The sequence below is a fragment of the Mobula birostris genome, chromosome 22 (assembly GCF_030028105.1).
Source record: "Mobula birostris isolate sMobBir1 chromosome 22, sMobBir1.hap1, whole genome shotgun sequence".
In the NCBI taxonomy this organism is placed as follows: Eukaryota; Metazoa; Chordata; class Chondrichthyes; order Myliobatiformes; family Myliobatidae; genus Mobula; species Mobula birostris.
This window is the reverse complement of record NC_092391.1, coordinates 40,993,378-41,020,606: the sequence shown is the minus strand read 5'-3', so window position 1 is coordinate 41,020,606 and position 27,229 is coordinate 40,993,378. Positions and strand designations below refer to the sequence as shown.

The 27,229-nt window shown below is 42.0% G+C and overlaps 1 protein-coding gene across 1 annotated transcript; it reads left to right on the top strand.

Annotated features, from left to right (window-relative positions):
* The first annotated feature begins 1,350 nt into the window (after positions 1–1,350).
* On the top strand, positions 1,351–21,794 carry zmynd19 (zinc finger, MYND-type containing 19). Its single transcript, XM_072240050.1, has 6 exons — positions 1,351–1,466; positions 7,870–7,929; positions 8,473–8,579; positions 14,228–14,368; positions 15,233–15,413; positions 18,449–21,794. Exons 1-6 carry the CDS (start codon positions 1,416–1,418, stop codon positions 18,590–18,592), a joined length of 684 nt encoding a protein of 227 aa, XP_072096151.1. The 5' UTR covers positions 1,351–1,415; the 3' UTR covers positions 18,593–21,794.
* The last annotated feature ends 5,435 nt before the right edge of the window (positions 21,795–27,229 follow it).

Here is a 27,229-nt window from a genome sequence, read left to right as displayed (position 1 = left end):
ATTTAGTGGTTTATTGACAAATGGCAGGGGAGATTTTTTTCTCCAGTTCTGATGAAGGGTCTTGGCCCAAAACGTCAACTGTTTACTCTTTTCCATAGATGCTGCCTGGCCTGTGATTTCCTCCTGCATTTTATGTCTGTTGCTTGGATTTTTTCTTGTTTGTGGCCGGGGGGGGGGGGAGGGAGCTGCATGGCCCCAGTCATAGCAAGGACTCAGCCTCAAGCCGAGGTGTCAACTATTTACCCAGGAAAGAGGTTCTGGAGTCGGTGGGCTCCACTGGAGAGCCGGAGACGACGTGGTGTGACTCATGTGACTCCGGCATATATGCTGGAGTCAGTGCTGCCCCTAGTGTTTGCTCAGTAGAAGGCAAGATGTATTGTGTTTGACTGCAGACTGCTGCAACATTTATGGACTCAGGGACTTTGAATATTTTTTTTGTGTAACTATGTTTTGCACCTTGGCCCCAGAGTAACTATTTCTTTTGCCTGTATTCATGGGTATTCATTAAGCTTGAACTTGAATATTTTTTCGTGACAGTCTCTCCCATCTGCCCTCTTAGGTTCGCCAAGCTACTTGAGAAGCAAGGAGTTTCTCTGCCTTGTCAGAAGATGCCTAGAATCATCCCTCAATTATTTGCAAAAGATATTTATTATTGCTGATGACTAAACCTTTTATAGGTCAGTGGATATAAGAAAGTCTGCAGAATGCTGGAGGAACTCAGCTGGTCAGGCAGCATCTATACATTTCCTTATATGCTGCCTGACCTGCTGAGTTCCTCCAGCGTTTTGTCTGTGTCTCAGTGGATGTAAAGTGCCTTTTTACAGAAAAGGGACAGGTTGTTCGCATCACATACAAAATACTGGAGGAACTCAGCAGGCCAGGCAGCATCTATGGAAAAGAGTACAGTCGACATTTCGGGCCGAGACCCTTCAGCAGGTTCTGAATCGTCGACTGCATTCTTTTTCATAGATGCTGCCTGGCCTGCCTCCAGTATTTTGTGCGTGTGTGTGGCTTGGATTTCCAGCATCTGCAAATTTTCTCTTGTTTGAGGATGTTGACATATTAGTTTCCGAGCTTGTCCAGTTGCCACTCTAAGGTAACCCCATACATTGGCAGCAGAGCTCTGGGCTAGCAGCCCATCCAATGGTTTGAACCAGCCTGATTGACAAGAGATCTGACAATGACGTCGGCAGGACAACCTCCTCTGTGCTTTAAACCCACCCACTTGGGGCAGCTTCCCGCGAAACTGACGTCACCTTGGTAACCGTTGCCCCGCGTGACGGCGTGAGACCAGCTGCGATTGGTTGAGGCCGCAGCAGTGACCTCCGCACGCACTCCGGAAGAGTTTGTGGGGAGGCGCGGGGCCGGTGTCCGTACGCGTGTCGGAGGCTCGGTGGACGGGGAGCGCAGGAGCCATGTCGGACTTCAAGCTGGGGATCGTGCGGCTTGGTCGGGCAGCCGGCAAGGTGAGGGGCCGGCGAGGGAGGGGCCGCGCTTGGTGGCCAACAGGCGGCAAGCGTGCTTGGGCGCTCGTAAGCCGGAGCTTTTGGAAAAGGCGGGAGGCGGTGGCGGAGGAGGCCGGCAGGCACCGAGCGGGGTCGGAACCCAGCGCACCGTGGAGCGGGGCCTTCACCCGCTGGGTGGTACCGCGGCCACGGCGCCTGCTGTGCCTGCGGGGCTCCGGGCGACCTCACTGTGTCCATGTGGCCCGGCAGCGAGCCGATGCGCGGGAATACCCAATAGCCGGTGTGGAAAGGACTTCCCTCCGCCATGCTGACACCGGCAGCACATGCTGCAGTGACGGGTTGCCACCAGTTCCCTCTACCGTGTGAAGCAACCCACTGCCGGTCATTAACTTGTGGCTGGTCGAGAACTTGGAGCACATGTTCCCTCTGTCTCCAGCGTGCCCCCGCCAGACTTGCTCTGGGTTTTTCCCCAGAATGTACGGTGAGATTTCGCAGCCGCCCGCAGACTATAACTTCTGATTTTCCTTCTGTAGCTTAGATCGAAGTTACTCATCTTTTGATCAGTAAGTGTACAGACACCGGTGTGATTGCCTCTGCTGGATGTCTTAGCCGCGTGGCATCGGGTGCGCACTTCGCCTGCGGGCGATCATTAATTAGGATAGATACCGGGACCTTACGTCGAGTGAAGTGCACTCAGGGGAATGTGTCCGCGAAAACTTAATCTGCTTTAAAAAATGCTTGGTCTGTTGCGCTGTGGTTTAGAACGTAGAACATTACAGCGCAATACAGGCCCTTCGGCCCGTGATGTTGTACCGACCCTAAGTTCAATCTGATCAGCCCAAAATTTTTTTTTATCATCCTTATGCCTACCTTTGAGTTTCTTAAACGTTGTTAGTGTATCTGCCTCTACCATCATCTCATGCAGAGTGTTCCACGCACCCGCCACTCTGTATAAAACAACTAACTTCTGATATGCCCCTATACTTCCCTATGATCATTTTAAAAGTATGCCCCTCCCCCCATTATCCATTTCCACTCAATCTATGGCCCTTGTCACCTTGTACACTTCTGTCAAGTCAACTCTCATCCTTCGTTCCACATAGAATGGCCATGACTCAATCTCTCCTCATAAGACTTGCTCTCTAATCCAAAGAGCGTCCTGATAATATCTCCCCTGTACCCTCTTTACAGTTTCCTTATCCTTCTTATAATGAGATAACTGGAACCGAACATAATACTCCAATAGTGGTCTAACCAGGGTTTTTTAGAGCTGAAATACTAGCTCACAGCTCTTAAGCTCAGTCTCCTGACTAATGAAGGCTGACAAGTCATATACCTTCTTAACAACCTGATCAACTTTTACGGTCACTTTGAGAGATCTATAGACTTGGACCCCAAAATCCCACTGTTCCTCTGCACTGCTAAGAATCCTACCATTTAACCCTGTATTGTGCCTTCAAATTCAACCTTTCAGTGTATCACTCACACTTGTGGATTGCTCTCCATTTGTCATTTCACAGCCCAGTTCTGTATCCTGTCAATGTCCAGTTGTAAGCTGCAGCAAACTTCTGCACTATCCACTACTCCAATGATTCACATGACCATTGATAACTTACTAACCCATCCTGCTTACTCAACCTTTGGTGAAGATGGAAATTTATTGTGTTGCTGTGGAGTGAACACTGGTTCATGAGTCTACAATTTTAATTTGGCTGTGCAGCAACTTCTCATTGACACTGGTAGGTTTTATAAAATAGGGTAAGTGCCCCATTCTTAGATGAGCACACAGAAACCACAAGAAAATTGTCAATGAAGCAGGGAAATGGAAGCAGTTTTTTTTAAGGGAAAGACTCAACTTGCTGATGTCTATTCCTGCTGGAGTATTTCATTGGCTCGGGACATAAATGTCCTATTGCCAAGAGATTAAAATTGTGAGTGAAACAGTGGTTTGGGCATTTGATAAGGGCCGAAACAGTACTGTGCAAAATTGCTACAGACCTTCAGAAGAAACGTACAATGTTGGAAGCACTTGGAACAGAACCTGTGGCAGACAAATAGAATTGCTGTTTATCAGGACATGGCATGTGCTTTTGAAACATTAATTTTTATTTCTTTGCAGATGCTGCTTGACCTATTGATTGCTTCCAGTATCTACATTTTTTTTTATTTTCAGTGATAACTGGTTGTACTTTTAAGTGGTCTTGTTTGCAAAAGACACTGGTGGCTAAACAGTAGAAGGTAATGGAAGCAGCCTGTAACTCTGTAACTAGGACTTGTAGGTGGCTCAGAATCTCATTGTTGTAGAGAATAGTGCAAATGGTAGCTAACAAGGTGCAAAGGAGTTGATGATGAGATAAATTGTGGTCTCTGCTTGGGAAGAATGTTAACTTGTATTAAGGTATTTATTTGCTTGCTTATGACAGCCTAAGCTTATCCAAGACCATTTAGCCCATTGGGTCTATTCCCAGCAGTTCAAACATTTCCCTCTAGCTCTGTAACTTATTTTCTGTCCCATGACCATGCTTGTCCCTTTATTTATTTTGCCACTTGCTGGGCTTTGCCTGCATGGTCAGCTTGGACCAAGCCAAAGCATTTGAGACAGGGTCTCTCACATGTGCGTGATGGACGTGCTCTCCAAAATGGGCTTTGGGGAGGGAATCGGGAATTGAATCCTGCTCCTCCACACGTATCCGTGATGTAGTCCAAATCAATGGGTGAGGAGCAGATAATTTCCCCATCAAGTCTAGAGTTCGCCATGATTGACCCTGGCCTTGATGTCTGCTTTTTCTTGTTTATGTGCTGTATGGAACCATCTGGAAGGGCGAGAGCATACAGGCAGGTGATGTTCTCAGGTAGTAGAGGGGTCCAGTGAAACCTCCCTAATATGGGCGCCATCAATGTTTTTGCTCGGGTCCGAGGTTAGTTTGCAGATTGATCAGCATTTGCGACTAGTTTGAGTTGGCATCAGAGGCAAGAGTTGACCACACGAAGAGCGAGGCTGTGCTCTCTGGTAATTGGTCCAAACAGTCCCGTGTCCCCTTTGCTGTCAAGTCTGATTACGTGAAGGTCCTGGGCATCTGATTTGGAGGGGCTGAGGTATCTAACAAGAATTGGCTGGAGCCGGAATGGAAGGGTAAAACAGAAATTGGTACTGTGGAGAAGATGTTCCTTCTCAATAACTGGGAGGAGCCCTGTCCGTCAGGTGTGAGGTGTTCACAGGACTGCAGGTGTGGCCTGTCCCTCACTCCTCCAACTTGGAAATCACCCAGGCCATCTTCCAGTTCACCTAGGGATCCAAGATGAGTCGTGATGTGCAAAGCCCGGGACAGCGGGTGCAAAGCCTACCCAGTATCACTCTCACACTGTTGACCACATTCATATGTGGCTGCATCAGGCTGTGTGTGGGAAAGTATGTGGGCACCAAGTGCCAAGGTTGTGTCTGTCCTGTGTTAAGGATGGGTCTGGTCTTGTTGCTGCACATGTCCCAGTTGGCATTGCCCATCCTTGGAAAAGTTCTTCCAGGCCAACACTTTTGACTGCAAGTCCATCAGGCTGTGCTCAGCATGGAACATCCTGCAGATACTGCAGGGGAAAGACTTGATAGATACAGTTCCCTTGAGCAAACTGTCCAGCAGAATGCCTCACCAACAATCTCACTTGGCTGGCCCTCCCATTCTGATTCTCCCTGCATGCACGGAGCATCACTCCCATAGCATGCTGTCCCCCAAGAGGTCTATATTGGGACAAGGCAGTCACTCACCTCTTTGCTGACTGAGTTTGTGAGGAGGGTTTGCAGGAAGATGCAAGGGCCTGAGCATTTGTGTGACTGGTGGTTCTCTGATCTATGGACTGCTCCCGGGGACGCATAGTAAGTCAGACATCAAGTTCTGCTGGAAGATCATGAACTTGATGAATGGTGCCGTTTGGTCTGCCAGCTCATCGGGGCATCTGTAGAGAGTTGCTGCGGAGTGTACATTTCAGCCTGTAGGGAGTACTTGCTGATGGATACACTGAAGTTCTGCGCAGTCACCGCAAGGGCTTGGTGGGGAAGAACCACTGTACAGAGTTCTGCTACTGACTATGGAGGGGCTGGGTTAGGTGAGGACGTCCCTCAGTTATTGTAATGCACCATCTTGGGGCAATATGAGTGGCACCGGTGCATTTGGTTTTAAGAAAAGTAATTGAAGACTACTTAATGCCTTCTCTATGAACGTAATTGTGAGTGAAGTTTATTTTGGTTATCGGCAAGTTATTGGGGTGTTGGAAGGAAACTGGGGCAATTGATGCATTTAGGAATACTAATGAGGCTAGGACACGCACCATAAATGCTGAGGTTCAAGGGAATATTGAGGAACAGGGCCCATGTTGTTCAAGTCCAAAGATCCTTGCAGGTCCATGCACAGATAGATAATGGGATTAGGAAGGCATATGGAATACTGGCTATCATTAGTCAAACCACTGAATACAAGAGCAGCGAGGCTGTGCTACAACTTTATAAAGTGTTGCTCAGACCTCACCTGGAGCACTGCATGCATTTTTTGTCATGACATGATAGGAAGATGTGAGGGTGTAGAGAACATTCATCAGGATGTTGCCTGGAGTGGAACATTTTGGTTATCAGCTGACACTGGAGGTGTGCAGATTGATAAACAGCAATAATCTTACTAGAGGTGAATAAATGCAGAGGGCACCAAAGAGTGGCATTTCCCCAGGACCAGATGGTTTTCATCTCTGGATTTTAATGGAAGTAAATGTGAACATTGCAGGTACTCTTGACACAAGCATACACTGTTCTCATTGTGGGAACCATTCTGTTAAGTTGGGAAACTAGATATTGTTTTGCCATTTATGGAAGGTGAAAGTGAGAAACCAGGGAATAACATCAGTTAGTCTAACATCTGTTGTCTGGAAAATCACTGGAGTTTATAATTAAGAATAGAGGGAATGAACATCTTGAAATGTTTTGGTTGAGCAGACAGAACCTCGTAGATCCATTTAGAATTGGTCAACTGGTAAATCTTTTTATGGTTTTGAGGAAGGGAAAATGGGTAGTTACTGAACAGCAGTATGTCGTGGTGTCTGTCAAGATTTTATTGTTTAAACAGATTTTTTTTATGAAGCATGGAGAATGGGCTAGAAAGCAATATATAACAGGTTGGTGCCTGAGACAAAGATGGGTGGCATTGTAAGCAATGCAGATGGAAGTATTAAATTACAAATGGATCAAGTATCAGGAATAACTGGTACATCTAGCAAAATGTAAGGTTATCCTCCTTGAACCTGAAAAGAGGGTTCTTATCGGAATTCTGGTTGGTTGAGGTTGGGCTTCTGTTAAACATGGCATCACACCTTTGCAGGAATATTACCTTTCAATAAGATGTTTGTGGATGTGTTTTTAATACCTGGAATTCATGGCTTTACTTATGAGTAAGTAAACAATGTAGAATTAGGCGATCAGGTGTGGTTTAATTGAAGATATTACAATACTGAGGTTTATAATGATCCAAATAAATGACGAACTCAGGTTTCACCTGTTCTGAGGGTAGCTTGTTTCTTGATAACAATAACGCCTATGTTTTACAAATGTGCATTTTAAGAAGGTGACAAACTCAGTTTGTTAATGCAAGAGCAACTGTGTCTATTTATGTAGCACATGTAATGTGTCAACCATCTCTTTATAACATTCTCTTTATAGGAGTGTTATGAAGCACAGTTTGGTCTTACGCTTTGTATGGAGGTGTTGGCAGAGGTCGAATAGCTCAGCTTAAAGAGGATAGCTTGACAGAAGAAAGATGGGCAAACTTGGGTAGGGAATTCCAGAGCTTGGGGCCTTCATAGCTAGAAGCATCACCAAAAGTAGATCCAGTCCTAGAATCTGAAAGCAGTTACTGATCTTGACGTATATGTGAACTGGATTAGCTTCTGATACAAGTATGCTCATTGATGGGAGAGGTGTTTTTGGAATTATTGAGTAATAGTGGTAGATAATTATCTGCAATAACACTTGCAACACAAGGTACTGGGTGGGTGAGTGGAGTTATTATTTTTCCAGGAGCGGGATTAAACTCAGTAATGATACAACAATTGGTTGTATTGGAACTCCAATAGAATGCTTTAATAATTGATCTTTGCCCTGTTTACACTGGGGATAAGTATGAAGCACACAATTTGTAGATCTAAGTGTGAAGTGATTTTGGTAGTTAATCTTTGGCAATTGGGAGTTGGGCTTTATGAATAACCATCACTACATAGTGGAGGCATGGTTAATAAGCAGTGAGTTACTCTGGATATATTTACTATTTTATATTGCAGTGCTACTGCTTAATAATAGGTTTGAACATATTACAGTGAAAGAAATATGTGATTTTTGTTTGACCTAACAATTGTTTTCTTTCTTCTTTAGACTAAGTACACACTAATAGATGAGCAAGACATCCCACTGGTGGAAAATTATACCTTTGAGGTAAGCAGACATATGAAAGCACTATAGAGAATGTAGCTTTTGTTGACAGTGACATGATTACGTTAATATAGATGATAAATTTTAATGGACCGATATCAGGGCTGCTTTAAAAGTTAGCTGCTCCCAAGTGTGGCTTCCGTTCAATTGACAAGCTCCTTTATATTGTGCTTGTTAGTAAGTCAACAGTTGGCAAAGGCTTAATCTACACTTGAAGTTGCATCTGCTTGCAGATCATGTGTTAGTCAAATAAAATATTTGAGAGATGAATATCAGCAAACCTTGGCTAATCTGCTAACACATCACAAGTAGCATTACGCACAAGCAGCTTTCATCCCCAAAAGCCTGAGGTTTGGAGATTGTTTAATAATTTCAAAACAAATTTTTACTCACTATTGGCAGCAAGGGCTTTATGGAATTGATTTGATTTATGAATTATTTGGAACCTAATTGAATAGAAGATGGGTTTTGGGGTCTGATAGTTTTCACCTACTCCTGAGAATCATATGTGAACTTTAGTATCCAATTGCCCTCCTCTTATCATAGGCTCGGATGGAAATTGATGCTGATGGAAATGGTGCAAAAATATTTGCGTATGCATTTGACATTAGCAAACGACGAGGCTCTGGGCGTCCTCTGCACGAGCTGCTCTGGTGAGTACTTCAGTAATGCTAGAATATTGCTTGGTGTTTTCGTGATCATCTGTGGGATTAGGACATTCCTAATCACTGAAAGACCTGGGTATGAATCAGGTCTGGGGTGTTGAATAAGTTTAATATTAAAATATAGGAAAAAACAAAGCAGTACATCAGACTCTTCATTTGCTCCACCATTTATAAAGTTCACTTTCAATCTATAGGTTGGCATTATTTTTCTGTCCCCATAACTCCTAGTTCACTTGGTATCTAGAAATTAGTCAATCTGTTTGGATTTGACTTGACCACTGAGCATCTACAGCACAGGATTAATGTATCTTGGAGGTAAGAACTTTCTTCTCAGTCATATAGAGCTTGCCCCTTGTTCTGTAATCCTCCATAAATCCCAACATGTCAAGTGTAGCAAGAAATTTCCATTTCAATTAGAACTCCTGTCACTTCTAAAGACCAGAAGATGCAGACAGTCCACAATTTTCTCACAGCAAATCCAACATTGACTTGTATATATGCACACTTCTGTGGCTTTGAACATCGACATTATCCAGTATCTCACTAGCTTTTCTCTCTTGTGCAACAAAGTAGACAATTTCATTTTCCTCATTACATTTAAACCAGCAGTATTCTTCCCTATTTAGCTTATCCATGTTCTTCTTAAGCCTCTGCACCCTCCACTGCTCTCAGTCCTACCTCGATTAGCAAACTTGGAAATAACAATTCTATAATCTGCTTTTAAAAAATAAGTTGGAACATGATAATCAGACCATCCATTATCTCGACAGATACTTCTTGATAACTTTAGGATGCATATCTTCAGGATATAATAAATTAGTTTATCATCAAATTATTTCTCTTCAACTTGGTGTAAAATTCTTTTTGATCAAGATTTTAAATTGCCTTCCTTATTGCTTCCTCAATATACTTAAAACTATCTAGTATCCATTCATGAAATCTTCCACCTTGTTGATGATTTGACTTGTTCAGTCGATGTGGATTAAAGTCCCTTACAGTTACAATATTACCGTGGTTACTCAAACCTCTACTTTCCTGATTTATGCCATACTGTACAGCTGCTGTTTGCTGGCCTATAAATGATCATTGTTTTCTGTCCTTCTCGTTTGCTTAAATCGAAATGTATTCTCATTCTGCATCATAATCTGCTAAGTATGATCATTACTTTCCATTGCACTGATGGGAGTGGGACAAACAGTCGATAAGCAGGGATCCTTTATGATATTGCTGGCCTTCCTCTGTGCATATGTCCTTATTGGCGTGTAGGCTAGTGTCAGTGAAGCGTTGGGCCGGGCCGTTGTAATATCTGTTGTCTATCCCTCCTGTCCACTACAGTGCAGTTTCTGTACCGCAGTGATGCAGTGCGTTAGGGTGCTCTCAATTGCATGTCTGTGGTGTTACATTTTGTAACTTCAAAATATTAAACTAATTCAAAGGAAGACCCTGGAGTCGGAAATGTGGGTCTGACTTCATGTTAAGCGAGGCGTGCACGTATCACATGGTAGTGTGGTGAAGTTTGCAATTTACGTATTTATACATATAACCCATAATGAATTATTTTTAATGAACAAGAGTGCTCAATCAACATGTATATGCACGCCTACTCAAATATTGCTGAAATATTAAATGCACAACATGTGTGAAGTCCAGCTCTCTTCATACTTCTCAAAGCAGAAGCATTGGTGAGCTTTCTTGACAGGAGGAAGTGCTCTGGGACCATGAGAGATTTCCTCTGAGACTGGAATGTACACCTCACCCCTGGAATGTTAAGTACCCATGAACATGGCCAACTGAAACAACTGTTACTCTGCGGCCAAGGTCCAAGACGGTACCAACAGGCACACACAGCACAAGGCACATATATCAGTAAAATTAGTTTCACAAAAAATATCATCCAGGATTCTGCTTCCATGAATGTTGCAGCAATCTATAGTTGACCACAATACAGTTTGTCTTCTACCGAGCAATATCTAGTGAGCAGCACAGGCTCCGGTGGAGTGCACGGACTGTAACACCTGTCTCCTGGTTGGTTGAAAACAGGCGACACTGGCCTGAGCCGTAGTCAGAAAGTTGATCCTCTCGCTGTATACTGTGGATTCCATTTAATTTGGCAGGTGCTTATGTGTACTTGTGTTGCAGTTATACACTACACTGTGCTTAGAGTGATCCATTTTTAAATAGCATTAGTTGTGTGTGCTGTGTTCAAAAAAGTGATTTGTCACTCATTGTTGGTGAGCGGTAAGTCAATTCAGAACTGTTTTGCTCACTGGTTTCAAGCGTTCAGCCAAGAGTGAAAAGGAAACAATTTCACTACTTCAAGATGGGAGCTACGAAAAATTTGAAGGTATTGATAATCATCTTGAATGTTACAGTGAAAATGAAGATTTGGAGGATGCAGTGGTTAATAACATTGTCAATTATTTTGCTAGTGTCTGCTGATTTTTGTTTATTTACAGGCACTCAAAAGAATGAGGCAGTGTACAGTGGCTGAGCTATTAGGAACTAAGTTTTATAATACTGTAATAGTGTATATAGTGTTCTAATTTGTTTTGCATTTCATTTAAGTGCATAATTTTTTTCTCAGTTAAATGGTAGTTTTTATACCTTAACTACTTCCATGAAACTTCAGCTAATTGGAACAGCTGCTTAATTGGGCCAAAATATACTGGTCCTGATGTGTTCCAATTAGCCAGAAAATACTGTATACACAAAGCCCACCTAATTTTGGGGGAATTAAGCATAGTTCTTGACTGGTGATTTGGAACAAATTCTGTCAAAGTGCATCCTTATGAAGATGCACTTGTCAGCAGAATCAATGAATAAAGTGCTTTTTATATTAGTGAATAAGCACTAGTGCTGTTCATTGTGTAAAGGTCTGCAAATGTGTTAAATAGAGCCAAGTGATTAACATGTTGAAGAATGTGCTGTGAATAAGATTGTTCTGTATCAGTTTTACCATTTAGGGAAATTACTATTGAACGTGGCTGAGAACTAAATGTCGGTTGCTCGCCCTATTCTGAATCAGTTCATAGCTTTACAAGGAAACAGGCTGTTCCCCCAGCAATCTGTCCCTAGTCAATTTTCTCACAGGAGCCACCTTTGAATCCTACCTTTTCCTGCCTCTTCCCCTCCACCCATTCTAGAAGACATTGATTTGCTGACTTGGAATGTGTATGGAAACTTGCATTCAGATTTCCTTAACACCAGGGATTCTGCAGATGCTGGAGTAACGCACAAAATGCGGGAGGAGGTCAGCAGGATAGGCATCATCAATGGGGAGAAATAGAGTCGATGTTTCAGGGCGAGACCTTCATCAGGACTGGGAGATTCCTCCAGCATTCTGTGTGTTATTCTGATTTCTTTTCACCGAGTAATTTTCTTAATTGTGACTTTGATATGGAATGATTGTTGGTGCCATGCAGGGTGGTTTGAGTAACTCAGAAACTACGGATCTAGGATTTTCACGTACAGCAGTCTCTAAAGCTTATAGCGAATGGTGTGGGGGAGAAGAAGCATCCATTGAGTAGTACTGTGGGCAAAAATGTTATGTTAATGAGGGAGGTCAGAGGAAACCAATTTAACCAATTTCCCCCGGGATCAATAAAGTATGACAATGACTATGAAAATGACCAGGTTGCTTCAAGCTGACGGGAAGGTGACAGTAACTTAAATAATTATGCAATACAACAGTGGTGTGCAGAAGAGCATCTGTGAACATATGACACTTTGAACCTTGAACAGCAGTAAAAGACCATTAACATGTAGAAATACATCCAATGGCTTCTTTATCGGGCACCTCTTAATACCTAATAAAGTGGGCACTGAGTGTATATATTTGTATAAAGTGTGCAAGCATAGCTGTTGACTGGTGGTTTGGAAGTAATTCTCTGAAACCACATCCTACATGAAGATGCACTTGTCAACAAAGGAAGTAAATAAATCTCCATTATGTTGTAAATAAGAGCCATTGTTGTTTATTGTCATGAAGGTCTTCATAGGTTCTAGGTGAAATTGCTGCCTCCTGTGCTATCAGGAAATACAAATATACCCTGAGGGTGCGGTGTACAAGGATAGAGCATGAGATGTTCAAGTTTGCATGCAATATAGGAGATTGAAAACATACAACGGTTTGGCCAATGATGTTCCTGAAGTGGACTGAACGGAGATTATCCCCCACACATTATATATGTAGTTTATTTATCTAAATATTACCTAAATCAGATACTGGACTGGTGCATCTGAACTGTGGGAGGAAATTGGAGCACCTAGAGGAAATCAACTGAGTTTATGTGGAGAACGTGAACTCATAAAGACAGTGCCGATATTGAGCTCTGAACTCTGGAGCACTCCGAGCTGTGCCATGGTGCTCTGTGTATTGAAGTTCTCAAGAACTGAATTGCCTTTGCTGCCAATATCCTCTCTACTCACTTTCAGTCGGTCTTTTTCTGATTGTTATCTTCCTTGATGCCTCCATTGTTAGAAGTCCACCAATTCCCACATCTATTTTCTCCATACCCCTTCCACCTTGCTTCTAGTTCTGTCTCCATTGTATCTACTCTGCCGGTTGGAGTCTGTGTCAATGACTTTAATGCATTGTCCTTTTTCTTTGACTGTGGCTTTCCTCTGTCCATAGCTGGTATGGGTCTCAATTCCACCTCCATTTCCCACACATTTCAACCCCTTTACACTCTTGTCCTTTTTATCATCTTCCCCTTAAGTGCTCTGAAGGAACTACTACTTCCATGAACCCATGCTTGTCCTGACGAAGGGTCTCGGCCTGAAACGTCGACTGTACCTCTTCCTAGAGATGCTGCCTGGCCTGCTGCATTCACCAGCAACTTTGATGTGTGTTGCTTGTATTAGTTATATTCAGTTAATAGAAAGTTAATTTAGCTCAGAATGGAATAGTGAAAATGAAGTTTTTGCAAGTAGATTGTATCTTTTGCATCAGTTTTGAAACTTGGAACAGTTCAGTGTATGTCAACTAGGAGCCACTGCCTGAAGTACATTGTTCATTGGCATTTCTTCTACTTGACATGCAGCTTATTTTTGATGAACTAATTTGCTATGATATCAAAGCGGAAAGATTTAATGGCAACAGGATATGAATTTTACAAAATCATCTCATCGATGGATCTGATGCCATGTATTCCAAGATATTATATCAATTACTGGATACAATGCTTTAAAAAGGGGGCATTTTCCCTCCATTAATTATTTTTAAATTTAGTTAGTTACTTCAGTAATGTTTGTGGGAGTTTGTTCACAAGTTGGTTGAAAAGTGACCACATTTCCACTGACTCAAGTTCTTTAGAGCACTGTCACAAAATCATACTATAGACAATTTTATCTACTTATTTTTGCTTTTGTGCTCAGATTTATCAGTAACCTGGATAGGTCCGTCTTTCTTTGTACTGTCAATATTACGATGCATGTTTTTGTTCATTTTGAATTACAATTTTTTGAGTAAAGAAGTCAGTTTTGTTTGGTGCTTTAAAGAAAAAAATGATCTGGCAGTAATCCTGGCTTGTCTATATTGGAGGTATGGGGATATTTTTGTGTGGTTTTTCTAGCTGTTTTTGGGTTTTTGTTTAGATCGTGGAGGCTTTGGATAACTTTTTTTCTAACTTGTCTAGGGAGCGGCACAGAGGAGGGATAGCACCACGCTTCCAGGTGGTTCACATCAATGCTGTCACAGTGGACAATCGACTGGACAACCTCAAGCTTGTCCCCATAGGTTGGAGGCCAAAGGCGGAAGAGATCTCCAGTAAACAAAGGCAAGTCAGAACTGTGCCATGACAGTATATTTCCATTCGTCAGGCAAGATTTAGTAACTACGGTAAAAAATGCATAACTTGGGAAAATAACAGCTACCAGTTCCATTTGGATTATAGGTAATGTGTTGTAGGTTGAGTTACTGGTAACCATCAGGCCCTGTCTGCTCTTGAAGCAGCAAATTCTCCCTGCAGGTAATGAATAATGATGTGTGATCTCTTAACAACACCCATCTTTTTCTGCTGGTTCTGCACAGATGCTTCCATTTCAAGCAGTCTCTGTTGTACTTTCTTTAAACCTGGATAGAAAAAGTTCTGAGCAGGAACCAATACCTAATGAAGATTTTACCAGTCCCTCTCGCCGCCTTATTTAGAAATAGGAAGGAGTGGAGTGCAGGTCAGAACTTATGCTAGAGACCATGTCGTGTCTCAAGTTGTGGAGAGAATAGTCAATTTTTACATATTCAGGCCCAGCATGGATTTTTATTGGAATATTGAGGAGTATAGAAGCAAGGCGTTTTTGTAGAGTTTAGGTTGACCATGATCTAAATGAATGGCCGAATATGTTTGAGAGCTAAATTACGTGTTTCCTTGTTTGTAGAGGCAACTTGTACTGTGCTCTGGGAGTGCATACCTCTGACACGGGCAGTGGGGAGTTCTTCATCTGATACACTAAGTACACAATTTTATTGTCCTCCAAGCATAAAGTTAATGTTTTCAGCAATATTGACACTTCTTTAGAAGACCCTACGTAGTTTTAGAACTAGGGATGTAGTTTAGCTTGTTTACCCCCTTGCAATATTCTGAGGTTGCTGTCGTTATTGTGTGGTTAGTTGCTGTGCTAAGTTTTTTTTTTCTTGCCTGCAGGGAACAGAGTCTGTATTGGCTGGCTATCCAACAGGTGCCTGCAGACCCCATTGAGGAGCAATTCCCTGAGTTGAACCTCACACGTTACTACAATGCCAATGGTGACATTGTGGAGGATGAAGAGGATTCTTGCACGTATTATGAGTGCCATTATCCACCATGCACTATGATGGAAAAACAGGTGAGTGTGGAAGCTATTAAAGGATCCACATTTGCTGTGTTTTCTTTATTTTTAATTCCTAACAGGATTTCATATAACATCATCTAATGATTCCCAAGGATGCTTCACGTAACATTTTCTGAGAAATTTTAATACTGAGCAAGATGACAACTCCCCCAAAGTTTGATAAACTATCAGGAGGTACAGTACTGTGCAAAAATCTTGGGCATGTATGTATAGCTAGAGTGCCAAAGAATTTTGCACGGTATCGTAGTAATTTTATATATTGCACTGTACTGCTGCAAAAAAAACACAAATTTCATGATATGAGTGATGATGTCTGGGCAAGTCTAGTCCAGTGGTATTTATACCCCTGTATTTCGTCCCTCCTGGTTGATTAGTCCTCATCCAATCAGGTTTCTGCTCTCCCGCCTTTTTTGCAGTTGAATTCCAGTTCTTACTTGGAGCAAGACCTTCATTGAAATAAAACTAGAGGGAAAGAATTTTAACAAAGACGAAGGTCTCACTGTAAGAACTGGAATACGGTTATAAACAAAGTGGGAGAGCAGAAACCTGATTGGAGGAGGAATCGGGAGGGATGGAATGCAGGGGTATGAATACCACCAGACTCGACTTGCCCTGAAGAAGATGAGAATTTGTCATTGAATCGTTGGTTATAATCAATACCTGTACCCGACTAGAAACCCGAGAAGAGTTTATTCATAATAAATCAATTGTTTGGAATCAAATGACCTTGCCTGGTGTCTCAGGGGTGGGTGGGTCTGCACCTGTGCCACCCCCTGCCTCTGGCAACTTCTTTGCCACTTATCCGACACCTCTCCCGCAGAGTTCCACCCTCACCATTCCAAACATTGTTTGCTCCTGCAAGATTTACAAACTTGACATGTTGACATGTTAGCTGTCTTTTGCTGTAAATCATAGAGGTTGGGGGGCTGGGGTTTATCCTGGCCACAAGAGGTTGCTGCGTCAGTTTTGTTTATGCTGTATCTGTACCTGCCTCCTTGTGACAGGTTTTTTTTACTTAAGCTGATGTTTCTTTGAAGGTTAACATTGTGCTTAGTCAAGTTAATTATGTTTGAACTCCAATGATCATGCAAACAATGGTAATCAGTTTGTGAGCTGCACAATTTAAACAAAAACAATTGAGATGAATGGGCAAATAAAGTGATTCTTCTGAAAAGAAATTTGGCCAGACTCCTGGTGAAACCTCTGCTTTTTTCAAATTTAACCAGCAAGTTGGCATCATCAGTACTTTGAGAATTGGTCTTTAAGAATTGGAAAGAAAAGACATCTTTTTCAATGGTATATTATACGGCGTGTTAACTGTAATGACTTAGAATATTGTGCAATTTAATAAATAAAATTTATTAAAATAAAATGCAATTTATTTAAGCGTTCTTATGATTTCTAAGACTGGCATTGAATAGCAGATGAAGTGCTTGCCTGAATTGATTTTCCCAACAACCTTGATATTTAGGTTTGAATATTGTTGGGATTTGAGGTGCAACTCCAGAGGAGCTGCAGAAGTTTGTCCAGTTTCACTGAAGTTCCAAATTCTCCCTGCCAAACTTCCTCTTTAAGAGGGAAATGTAGGCTTTCTATATGAAGTTGAAGTTTTATTATCTGAATGGCCTGCTGCTCCTGTCCTTTGTTCCATTCACAAATGGAATGAGAGGTGCTTGTTTTGGTAGCTAGGTAAGATTGTCAGGTGTCAGAATTAATGATACATTTTCACGTAATTACTGACTAGTTTGATGCTTCAATTTTCAGATGCAATCATTTTATTCTTTGTGATTGAAATGGTATTCATAACTCTTTGGATTATGTGCTGAGACTAGTTCAGACCAATGTGCTCTTAAGCCTTCCTCCCACATCAGTGATCTTGGATGCAGTGTTAGTGAATGCGAATACAATACAGCCACAACTTTCATATTCGAATTGGTTTAGAAAGCATCACATTAGGAAGGTGGAGGATTTTACTTTTGCGGTTGGGCGTTGTTGCTAAGTTTTCTATTGACAGATGTTTTTTAAAACAAAACCTTTTCCATATTTTTTAATGCACTTCCTGCATTGTGGGAGGGGGGTGTTGATCAGTCTTTTGAGTCTCTATAGATCATACTCTTGAAAGTAACAAATAAACAAGCTGTTGAAGGGATCTCTGGGGGGTGAATAAGCAGTGTTTTGGGTCTAGACCCTTCATCTGGACTGAGTGGGGAAAATGGCCAGTAGGGTGGTTGTCTTACCTCACCTTCACGCCCACTCAGTCTAGTTACAGTCTTGACCCAAAACATTGACTGTCTCTTTCCCTCTACAGATGCTGCCTTACACGCTGAGTTCATTCAGGAGCTCAGTTATTTGCTGCAGGTTTCAGCACTTGCAGTTACTTGTCACCATATGCTTGGGAGAATATCATGGAAGCATGTAGCTTACTGAGTGGGCCAAGTTGTTATTAAAATACAGCCACACATCAGTATTATTGTAGGATGGATAGCTTGTATTGTTTTCGAGTGGTCTTTAGTTAACCAGTGGCTTTTATGACAGCTTTGTAGTCAGTTTCACTTTTAAATTTCTCCGCTTAAAATTTGACTTGGTATCCTCTGGTGCACAATGCCATTACCAGCATAGTGTACAGCCATTCAGTTAGTGAAGTAATTCTGCACTTTGCTAATGCCATTTTTAATAATTGTTCTAATGGATGTGAAGCTTGGTATGTTGGTTAATTGCTCTGTTTAATTATAATGGTCAGTCATTCCTGAAGGAGTTAGGATAGATAATCAAAGAGACTGCAAACAATAGCTGTCAAATTAAGAATCACCACTTAAAAGAAATAAGGGTTTTAGAACATGACTATCAACCAAGTTGCTCAAATAGTGGTTTAGATAGGTTGCATTGCTGCTGTCTTGACTACAAAAGGTTCTTTTACATAGGAATCACGCCACAGAGCTCTGTGCTTCGGGGCGATTGTATCCAGTGGTGTAATAATTCTATCAATTCATCAAGCTACATGTTTCTCATGTTTTCTCCATTTGTTTCAGCTGCGCGAATTCAACATCTGTGGCCGTTGCCAGGTAGCACGATACTGTGGCTCCCAGTGTCAACAGAAAGACTGGCCAGCCCATAAGAAGCATTGTCATGAGAAGAGGCGCCCACTGCAGCAGGAACTTGAACCAGAGCGATGACCCCTCCCTTGCCCTGCCCCTCCTCACCCTCGCCCCGCATGCTTTCGCCATGTTTCAACAGTGGCGTCAGTTTTGTTTTGCACAATTCAGACTGGACACATAGTTCCAAAGGCACTGAAGAACAAAAAATCCAGAATGGACTTGAGGAGGTCTCTGAGAAGGGGGGGGCTGGGGCTTCTCTCCTTATGATTGATCGCTAGAGAAGACTATGGAGTTCCTAGCTGGAAGCTTCTGTCTATATTTATATGTTGATATGTATTTGAACAAAATCTTATGTACAGTTTTTTATGTTGTAAAATCTGATCTGTTTGAAGTTCGGTGATAACGTGTAGCTGAACAGAGTTACCTAAATACAAATGCAATTTGCTCCGGTAGCATTGTGTGACTCTGGGACAGCTTGCTGCTAACGCAATTATAGAGAAGAAAACAAAGACCCAGCTTACTGTGTGTTCCAGAGATTACACTAATGCCAGGTCTCTGGAACTTGTTTACTTGGTGAGGAAAAAGATAACAGATCGAAAGCATTTTAGCCTTGTATAGGGAAAGAGGACTAATAGATTACAGTGGCAGCTGCTAGAGTGTATGGGTTTCACAAGCATCTTTGTGGATTCACTCTTGTAGCCCATATTGAACAGACTATGCAGTCTGCCACTTGTCTTTGCGCTAAAGGTTAAGTTCAATGTAGCACTGATCAAACTCTGGGTGTGGTGCTGCTTAAAATCAGTATTTTTTCAGGTCAAATCAAACTATTGGGGAACATAAGAATTTAGATATAAGTTATATACTTAATCTTAATTCAAGACCTTAAGGCACATAGTTAAGGACACAGCGGGTGTGGATTAATGGTACAGGAATCCACTTGGTAGCATGAATCGCTTTATAAATGCGTCAGGTTCTGCTGGGAAGCCATCTGATATTGGGCCAAATTGTTCCTTGTCAGGCTTTGGTGAGAGGGTGAAATTGATAACTGCCCATGACTCTGTCATATTTCATGAATGAGTAGCCTTTTAAATTGAAATCCAACTCTTGAGATAGAATTTGGTTCAGGTGCACAGTATGATTCCATGCATTTACAGATGTTACGTCACTGATTCCTCCCACTGCCCCATGTAGCTCAGTGGTTCCATGGGCAAATTCCTAAGTATTAGACATGTGTTGTTTAACTTTTGGATATTTACCCTTGTTTCCCTGCCTTCTCAAGAATGTGTGGCCCAGTTCATCTTGACCGTCAGCCATAAGGCAGTGCTGGGATGTGGCATCTGTGAATGTGACATGTCCCTTTGGGAAAAGGACCAAGACAACTGGATGACATGGTAAATCACACTGAACAGATCCTGCTCATTCTCCTCATCACTGGGTATTCAGTTCTGTTTGCTCCTTTCTGAACTGCAAGCATACCTGAAGCCAGCTACAGTTTGGGTGTCATTTTAATGCAGCACAGAAAATCCTATTTATCTTTGGACATTTTTACAAGTATTAAGTATATTTTTTTAAAATTAGTAAGTTATTTTCATTGGAGTCAGCAGATGGCTGGTATCCAGTTTAAATACTGCTGGTTATCCACTGTGCTTGAGAGCATGATGGTTTTGTGCATGTCTCGGCTGAGTGGGTTCCACATAAGTAGGTGGTGGATGGGTACACCTTGGAGGTCTTGCTCCCCATAGCCATAATTGTACACTCTGTAAGGATTTTAAAAGTAAAATTTGTTCAGTTAGTCCCAAATATTTGCTCTCCAGTTAATAAGAAGGGCAAAACTTTAACTGTGGTCTGGAACTTGATTACTGGAACAAATCTCCTTGCCCTTTTGCTATGATTGTCTTCTTCCAGTTGGGAAGGGAGATTAGTTTGAGTATATCAGACAAGCAGAGACCCATGAACTAATATGAAAGCTGCTGTACCTGTGTGCATGTTTTAAATGGGTTGCTGTTACTGTACTGTGCTGTTGCTGCGCCAAGCTTTGCTCTTTTTTTTTCAATTGAAGCCCAGACTTGTTCTTGTAAGATTCAGATACCTGTTTCATGTACAATAGAATACTGTGGATCTAGGCCAGTGCAATCTTGCTACCCAACTAGTACACTGGGATATCTTGATGGTTCACTGTCTAGTAAGTTTCACATGGACATTAATACAGATAAAGCCACTATAATAATGTTCTATTGATTTACTGCAGCTTCCTCATTAGCAGGTGGGATTATTGTGGTAGCTCTCCACCGAACATCGACTTGCCACCCTTTATGTACAAGTGCCCTGAGGTTGCATTAGATTATTTTTGAAATTGAATTTGGTGGCTCTATTTATAATTTGATGTACTTAAGCAAACTGGCCGACAATACGACTTAGTTTGTAATTTCCGGTCTCGTTCTCATTATATAGAACATCTGTATGTTTGAAATCTCGCAATAATTATCTTCCTTAGTAGGCTAAATTTTATTTTCAACATGCAATTAAATAAAGCTAGTTTGTATCTGGATCCCAAGAATAATCTGAACTATTTAGGTGTAACCAAGATGTGTCACTGCAACTGTTTAATGGGGTTTGCCTATATTCTCTCTGGCCATTGATTAGAAATTGCCCCAGCTTTCGTGCAGCTGCATGTCAATAGTTGTGCAAAATAGACTTTCTTTAACACTTCCTACTAAACTAATTGAACTAATGTGCTCTTGCTGCTTGGGGTATTTCACACTAAGTGCAACTGCTGTGGTGTTTCATTAGGTAAAATTATATTTAGTAACTAGAGGATCCCAGATTTTGAAATTCACACAAAAAAAAATCTTCAGGTAATATAGTCTCTTTGGATTTAATTCCGCAAACAAGTTTCTGAAATGTAATTGGAGTGTCCATTGTTTTGTAATGCAACTTGGTTTAAATTATGCCTAGTCCACTTATTTCATGGATTTCCTCACTGCTAGTTAAGAGCTGTACTAATTCTTGTGGATAACACTGTGACGTGACTGGCTCTACCAAATTGAGCTGTTCCCGGCATAGTCAAATGGGATGTTATTTAAGTATGGCCAGACTGATAAAGAGCCCAGAAATGTAATGATGCTGTTCCAATTCTAATTATTATGTTATGTGGTCGGCTGCAAAAATGCAGATCACTAGCCACTGCAGTGTTGCTGTGCCCTCAGTTTATTTCATGCACTGAATACAGTTCCATGCCTGTATTTAAAATTGTTAAATAAAGCTGTATCAAATTTACAAATGTGTAATTTGATCTTAGTTCATGTTTTTTTGTGGTCTTCTGACTTTGGTGTTCACATTTCAAGAGAAATGTCTATTTAAAATGTTGACTTCAAGCATAGGTGGGATTAGGAAGTTAAAAGGCCCACAAAAAAGCTAAAATTGAATTATAATTTATGAAATTCAAATGGAGTTTGCCATTTTTGATCAAAATAAAACTTGCATTGTTTTAATAGGAAATTATGAAAGAGCAGATGGATTTGAGATCAGCCATGACTTTATTAAATAGCTGAGCAGGCTCCTGCTTCTATTTCTTGTGTTATTCAATTTTGAGTGCCAGACCTCAATAACATGGAAGGTTATAGTGTAAATTTGTTTTCATAGCTCCAAGGTTAGAAGTTTAGGACAAATTGCATTCAAAATTTTGCTGAGCTGCAGAATGCTGTAATATTTTAATTAGAAATTCGGTAGAAACACATTTAGGACATTTTCCTTTGAATCTGAAACATCATGGTAATGGAGAAAATCTGCAGATGTTGGAAATCCAAGACACACCCACCCGCCTGCCCCCCAGAAATCTAAGCAACATGCACAAAACACTGCTCTTTTCCAGCCTTTTGAGTAGTAATGGAGCACTTGCCAAGCCATTACCATGTTGGAAAGTGGCTGTACTTCAACTCCCGGTGTATAGACAGAGACTAAAGAATGCAGACCCATGGAAGGACTAAGAAGGTATGGTCAAGGGAGGCGGAGGAGCATTTACAAGACTGACAGGACAATGTTCAGGAACTCCTTTGAATCTGAATGAATACAGTTGTCAGTGATTTCATCATGATCTGTGTAGATGAGTGTGATTTTGAGAACATACCCAAACCAAAAGCTGTGGATGAACTAGGAGATTCGTAGTCTGAGGCCTAGATCAGTTGCATTCAAGAATGGAACTATACCAGACATCCAGGTATGATCTACAGAAGGCTATTTCAAAGGTGAAAAACAATTGAGGTTAGAGACAGAATCAGATGCACATCAGCTCTGGCAGGATTTGCAGGCTATCGCTTCCTAATAGGTGAAACTCAACATCATGAATGGCTGTAATGCCTCACTCCTAGATGAGCTCAATGCCTTTTATGCATGCTTTAAAAAGGAGAATAAAACTACACCTGTTGAAATCCCTACAGCATCTGGTGATCCCGTGATCTGTTTTGGAGGCCAATCTATGAAGATGGTGAACTCAAGCAAGGTGTCAGCCCTGATGGTATACCTAGCAGGCATTTAAAATCTATGCTAACCAACTGAACGGGGCGGTCAAAGACATCTTCAATCTCACTGCCGCAGTTGGAGGTCCCTATCTGCTTAAAAAGGGTGACAATGCAATGCCCAAGAACAGTGTGAATTGCCTCAATAACTATCACCAAGTTGCACACAATTCTACTGTGATGAAGTTGGCCATGGCCAGAATCAACTCCTGTTGAAGCATGGACCTGGACCCACTGCAATTTGCCTATCACCACAATAGGTTTACAGTGGTTGCAATTTCACTGGCTCTCCACTTAGCCTTGGATCATCAGGACAATAGTAATACTGAACAAGAGAAAATCTGCAGATGCCGGAATTCCAAGCAACACACAAAATGTTGGAGAAACTCAGCAGGCCAGGCAGCATCTGGGGGGAAAAAAAAAGTGCAGTCCACGTTTTGGGCTGAGACCCTTCAGCAGGATGTAGCAATACCCATATCAGGTTGCTGTTTATTCATTACAGCTCAACATTCAACACAATCATACCCTCCGTTCTAATTAACAAGCTCCAAAACCTGGGCCTCTGTGTACCTCCCTCTGCAAATGGATCCTTGAGTTCCCCACTCAGTGCGCATCAGAAATAACGTAACTTTGCTAACAACCAACACTGGTGTTCAGGTACAGCTCCAAAAACCATCTATAACAGGTTCTCAGCCTTTTTTATACCATGGACCAATACCATTTAAGCAAGGGGTCAGTGGACTCCAGGATGGAAATCCCTAATCTGTAATTTTGCTGATGACTCTTGGCAGAATATTATATGGTGACGAGGTGGTGTACAGGCAAGATAAATCTGCTAGGAGTTTGAGGAAACTTGGTACGTCGCCATAGGCTCTCAAATTTCAACAGGTGTACTGTGGAGAGTATTCTAATATGTTGCATGAATGTCTGATATGGAGGAGCCACTACTCAGGATCAGAGAAAGTTGTAAACTTTTGGCATTGTTCATTCAGGACCTCCATTACCCAAGACATGCCTTCTGCTTATTAATACCATTAAGCTGGTGCTACAGGAGCAGAAGACACACATTTTTCAGGAAAACTTCTTCCCCTCTGTCATCAGATTTCTAAATGGATAATTAACCCATGAACTACCTCATTTTTTTGCTCTTTTTGCACTACGTTTTTTTATTTTTATTTCTTATTGTAATTTACAGATTTTTTAAAAAAAAATTAAGTATTGCAGTGTACTACTGCCACAATACAAATTTCATGACCTATGCTGGTGATAATGAACTCTGATCAGTTGTGGCCAGGACTTCTGCATTCATCAGCTGTTGAAGCCATCTGATGGACTGATGAGGCAATTAGGATAAAGAATGGAAATGTAGAAGGTAAAAATGCGGGTTAAAGCTATCCGTGGAGAGAAATGTGGTGTAAATGTTATCGAGGCATGGAGTGATGCAGCATGAAAACTGGCCTTTTCGTTCACCAAGTCCACAACTTCTATCAACCATCCAGTTATCCTATTCCTACATCAATTCCACTTTTATTCACATTAGCTCCTCCGTTCCCCCTCCTATTCCAACACCCCCGGCAACAAATTACGATGGAGTGGTCAATTAATTTGCCAACCTGCTCTGTGAAGTGAGTATGAAAGTGCACGTGGTCATGGAGAACTTTGAGCAGGTAGCGCATGGGTTCAGGATTTAACCTGGGTCTCTGGTGCTGTGAGGCAGCAACACTACAATGCTATTCTCAATGCTATTTCTGCTATGTTTAGCAATGTTTTTAAATGCCAGAAGGTCCTTGAGGTTGGTAGTGGAGATAAAGCTCCCACTACCTATTAAATGCTCCCAAACACATGTGTCTCAAATAGCCTCTGACAGCCAAGTCCAGCTCCTGGCCTTCACAGGCAGCTTAGCTACTTAGCACGGAGGTATTGTTTTTACTGACATGAGAAGGTGTACTGGCATCTTAAAACCAGTCACTTTGGGCAGATGGAGCTCATCACCCAGGTTGGCAGCTCACCCAGGAGAAGGAAAACTCTGCTCTCACACCTCTGCTGCCTTGTGGCTATATTCACCTGAGGGAAAAATCTGGAGCTGGAGTCTCTAAGACAGTCCTATGTTGAGTTCAACGCTGACCGGCAACTCCTGAGATGCTGCTGGTACCAGACTGTATCAGTCCCTGCTGTTCCTTTATATTCATCAGCCTCATGGAGAGGGGGAGCCTCCTGCATAGGCAACAGCTTGCTCTCCATATCCTACTGCCCTTGCTTGCATATCGTGTAGACAGTTAGGACACAATATCCATGGTTGAGCCCACTAACTGAGGGGCTCAATAAATGCCAAAGTTCTAAGCTACGTAATTCCAGTCCTAACTTTCTCATCCCTGTGCCTTTAAGCATTACAGACCGGTGGCATTGACCTCCCACATCATGAAGACCCTGGAGAGACTTGTTCTGGAGCTGCTCCGGCCTATGGTCAAGCCACACTTAGATCCCCTCCAGTTCGCCTACCAGCCCCAACTAGGAGTTGAGGATGCCATCGTCTACCTGTTGAACTGTGTCTACGCCCACCTGGACAAGCCAGCGAGCACTGTGAGGGTCATGTTTTTTGACTTCTCCAGTGCATTCAACACCATCTGCCCTGCTCTGCTGGGGGAGAAGCTGACAGCAATGCAGGTGGATGCTTTCTTGGTGTCATGGATTCTTGATTACCTGACTGGCAGACCACAGTACATGTGTTTGCAACACTGTGTGTCCGACAGAGTAATCAGCAGCACTGGGGCTCCACAGGGGACTGTCTTGTCTCCCTTTCTCTTCACCATTTACACCTCGGACTTCAACTACTGCACAGAGTCTTGTCATCTTCAGAAGTTTTCTGATGACTCTGCCATAGTTGGATGCATCAGCAAGGGAGATGAGGCTGAGTACAGGGCTACGGTAGGAAACTTTGTCACATGGTGTGAGCAGAATTATCTGCAGCTTAATGTGAAAAGGACTAAGGAGCTGGTGGTAGACCTGAGGAAAGCTAAGGTACCGGTGACCCCTGTTTCCATCCAGGGGGTCAGGGTGGACATGGTGGAGGATTACAAATACCTGGGGATATGAATTGACAATAAACTGGACTGGTCAAAGAACACTGAGGCTGTCTACAAGAAGGGTCAGAGCCATCTCTATTTCCTGAGGAGACTGAGGTCCTTTAACATCTGCTGAACGATGCTGAGGATGTTCTACGAGACTGTGGTGGCCAGTGCTATCACGTTTGCTGTTGTGTGCTGGGGCGGCAGGCTGAGGGTAGCAGACACCAGCAGAATCAACAACCTCATTCATAAGGCCAGTGATGTTTTAGGGATGGAACTGGACTCTCTAACGGTGGTGTCTGAAAAGAGGATGCTGTCCAAGTTGCATGCCATCTTGGACAATGTCTCCCATCCACTACATAATGTACTGGTTGGGCACAGGAGTACATTCAGCCAAAGACTCATTCCACCAAGATGCAACACAGAGCGTCATAGGAAGTCATTCCTGCCTGTGGCCATCAAACTTTACAACTCCTCCCTTGGAGGGTCAGGCACCCTGAGCCAATAGGCTGGTCCTGGACTTGTTTCCTGGCATAATTTACATATTACTATTTAACTATTTATGGTTCTATTACTATTTATTATTTATGGAGCAACTGTAACGAAAACCAATTTCCCCTGGGATCAATAAAGTATGACTATGACTACTTAAAATATATCTCTTTGATGAAACTTATAAACTGCACTAACATCTGCTTCCTGGATTCAATATAAATTTTGTTAGGGTGCTTCTGTGAAAGTTTAGCATATTCTGTAAAACTGCTTTTAAATTGAATAATTTTGTTCAAAAATAAAAGTGCTGTTCATACTTTCTCCTTACGGAATAGCAAAATATCCATCAAGAGATTAAAATATCTCACTTCCACAAGAGTAAAAAGTGATGACGACAAGACAATATCTAATCAAAGTTTATTTACAACACCCCGGCAAACTGTTGCACTGCTGTGTTCCTGTTAAATTAAGAAATATATGAATTAAATTAAATCACAAGTTAAATACTACTATGATTATTTTTTTGAAAAACTCTTTGAAGTCTTTTTTTCCGTTTAAAGAACAATAGGAAAGGTATGTCGCATCTGGAGTTTCTCCGGTCCGGTTAGCGGACGATTTCCCTCCACGCCTCTCTGACGTAGTGA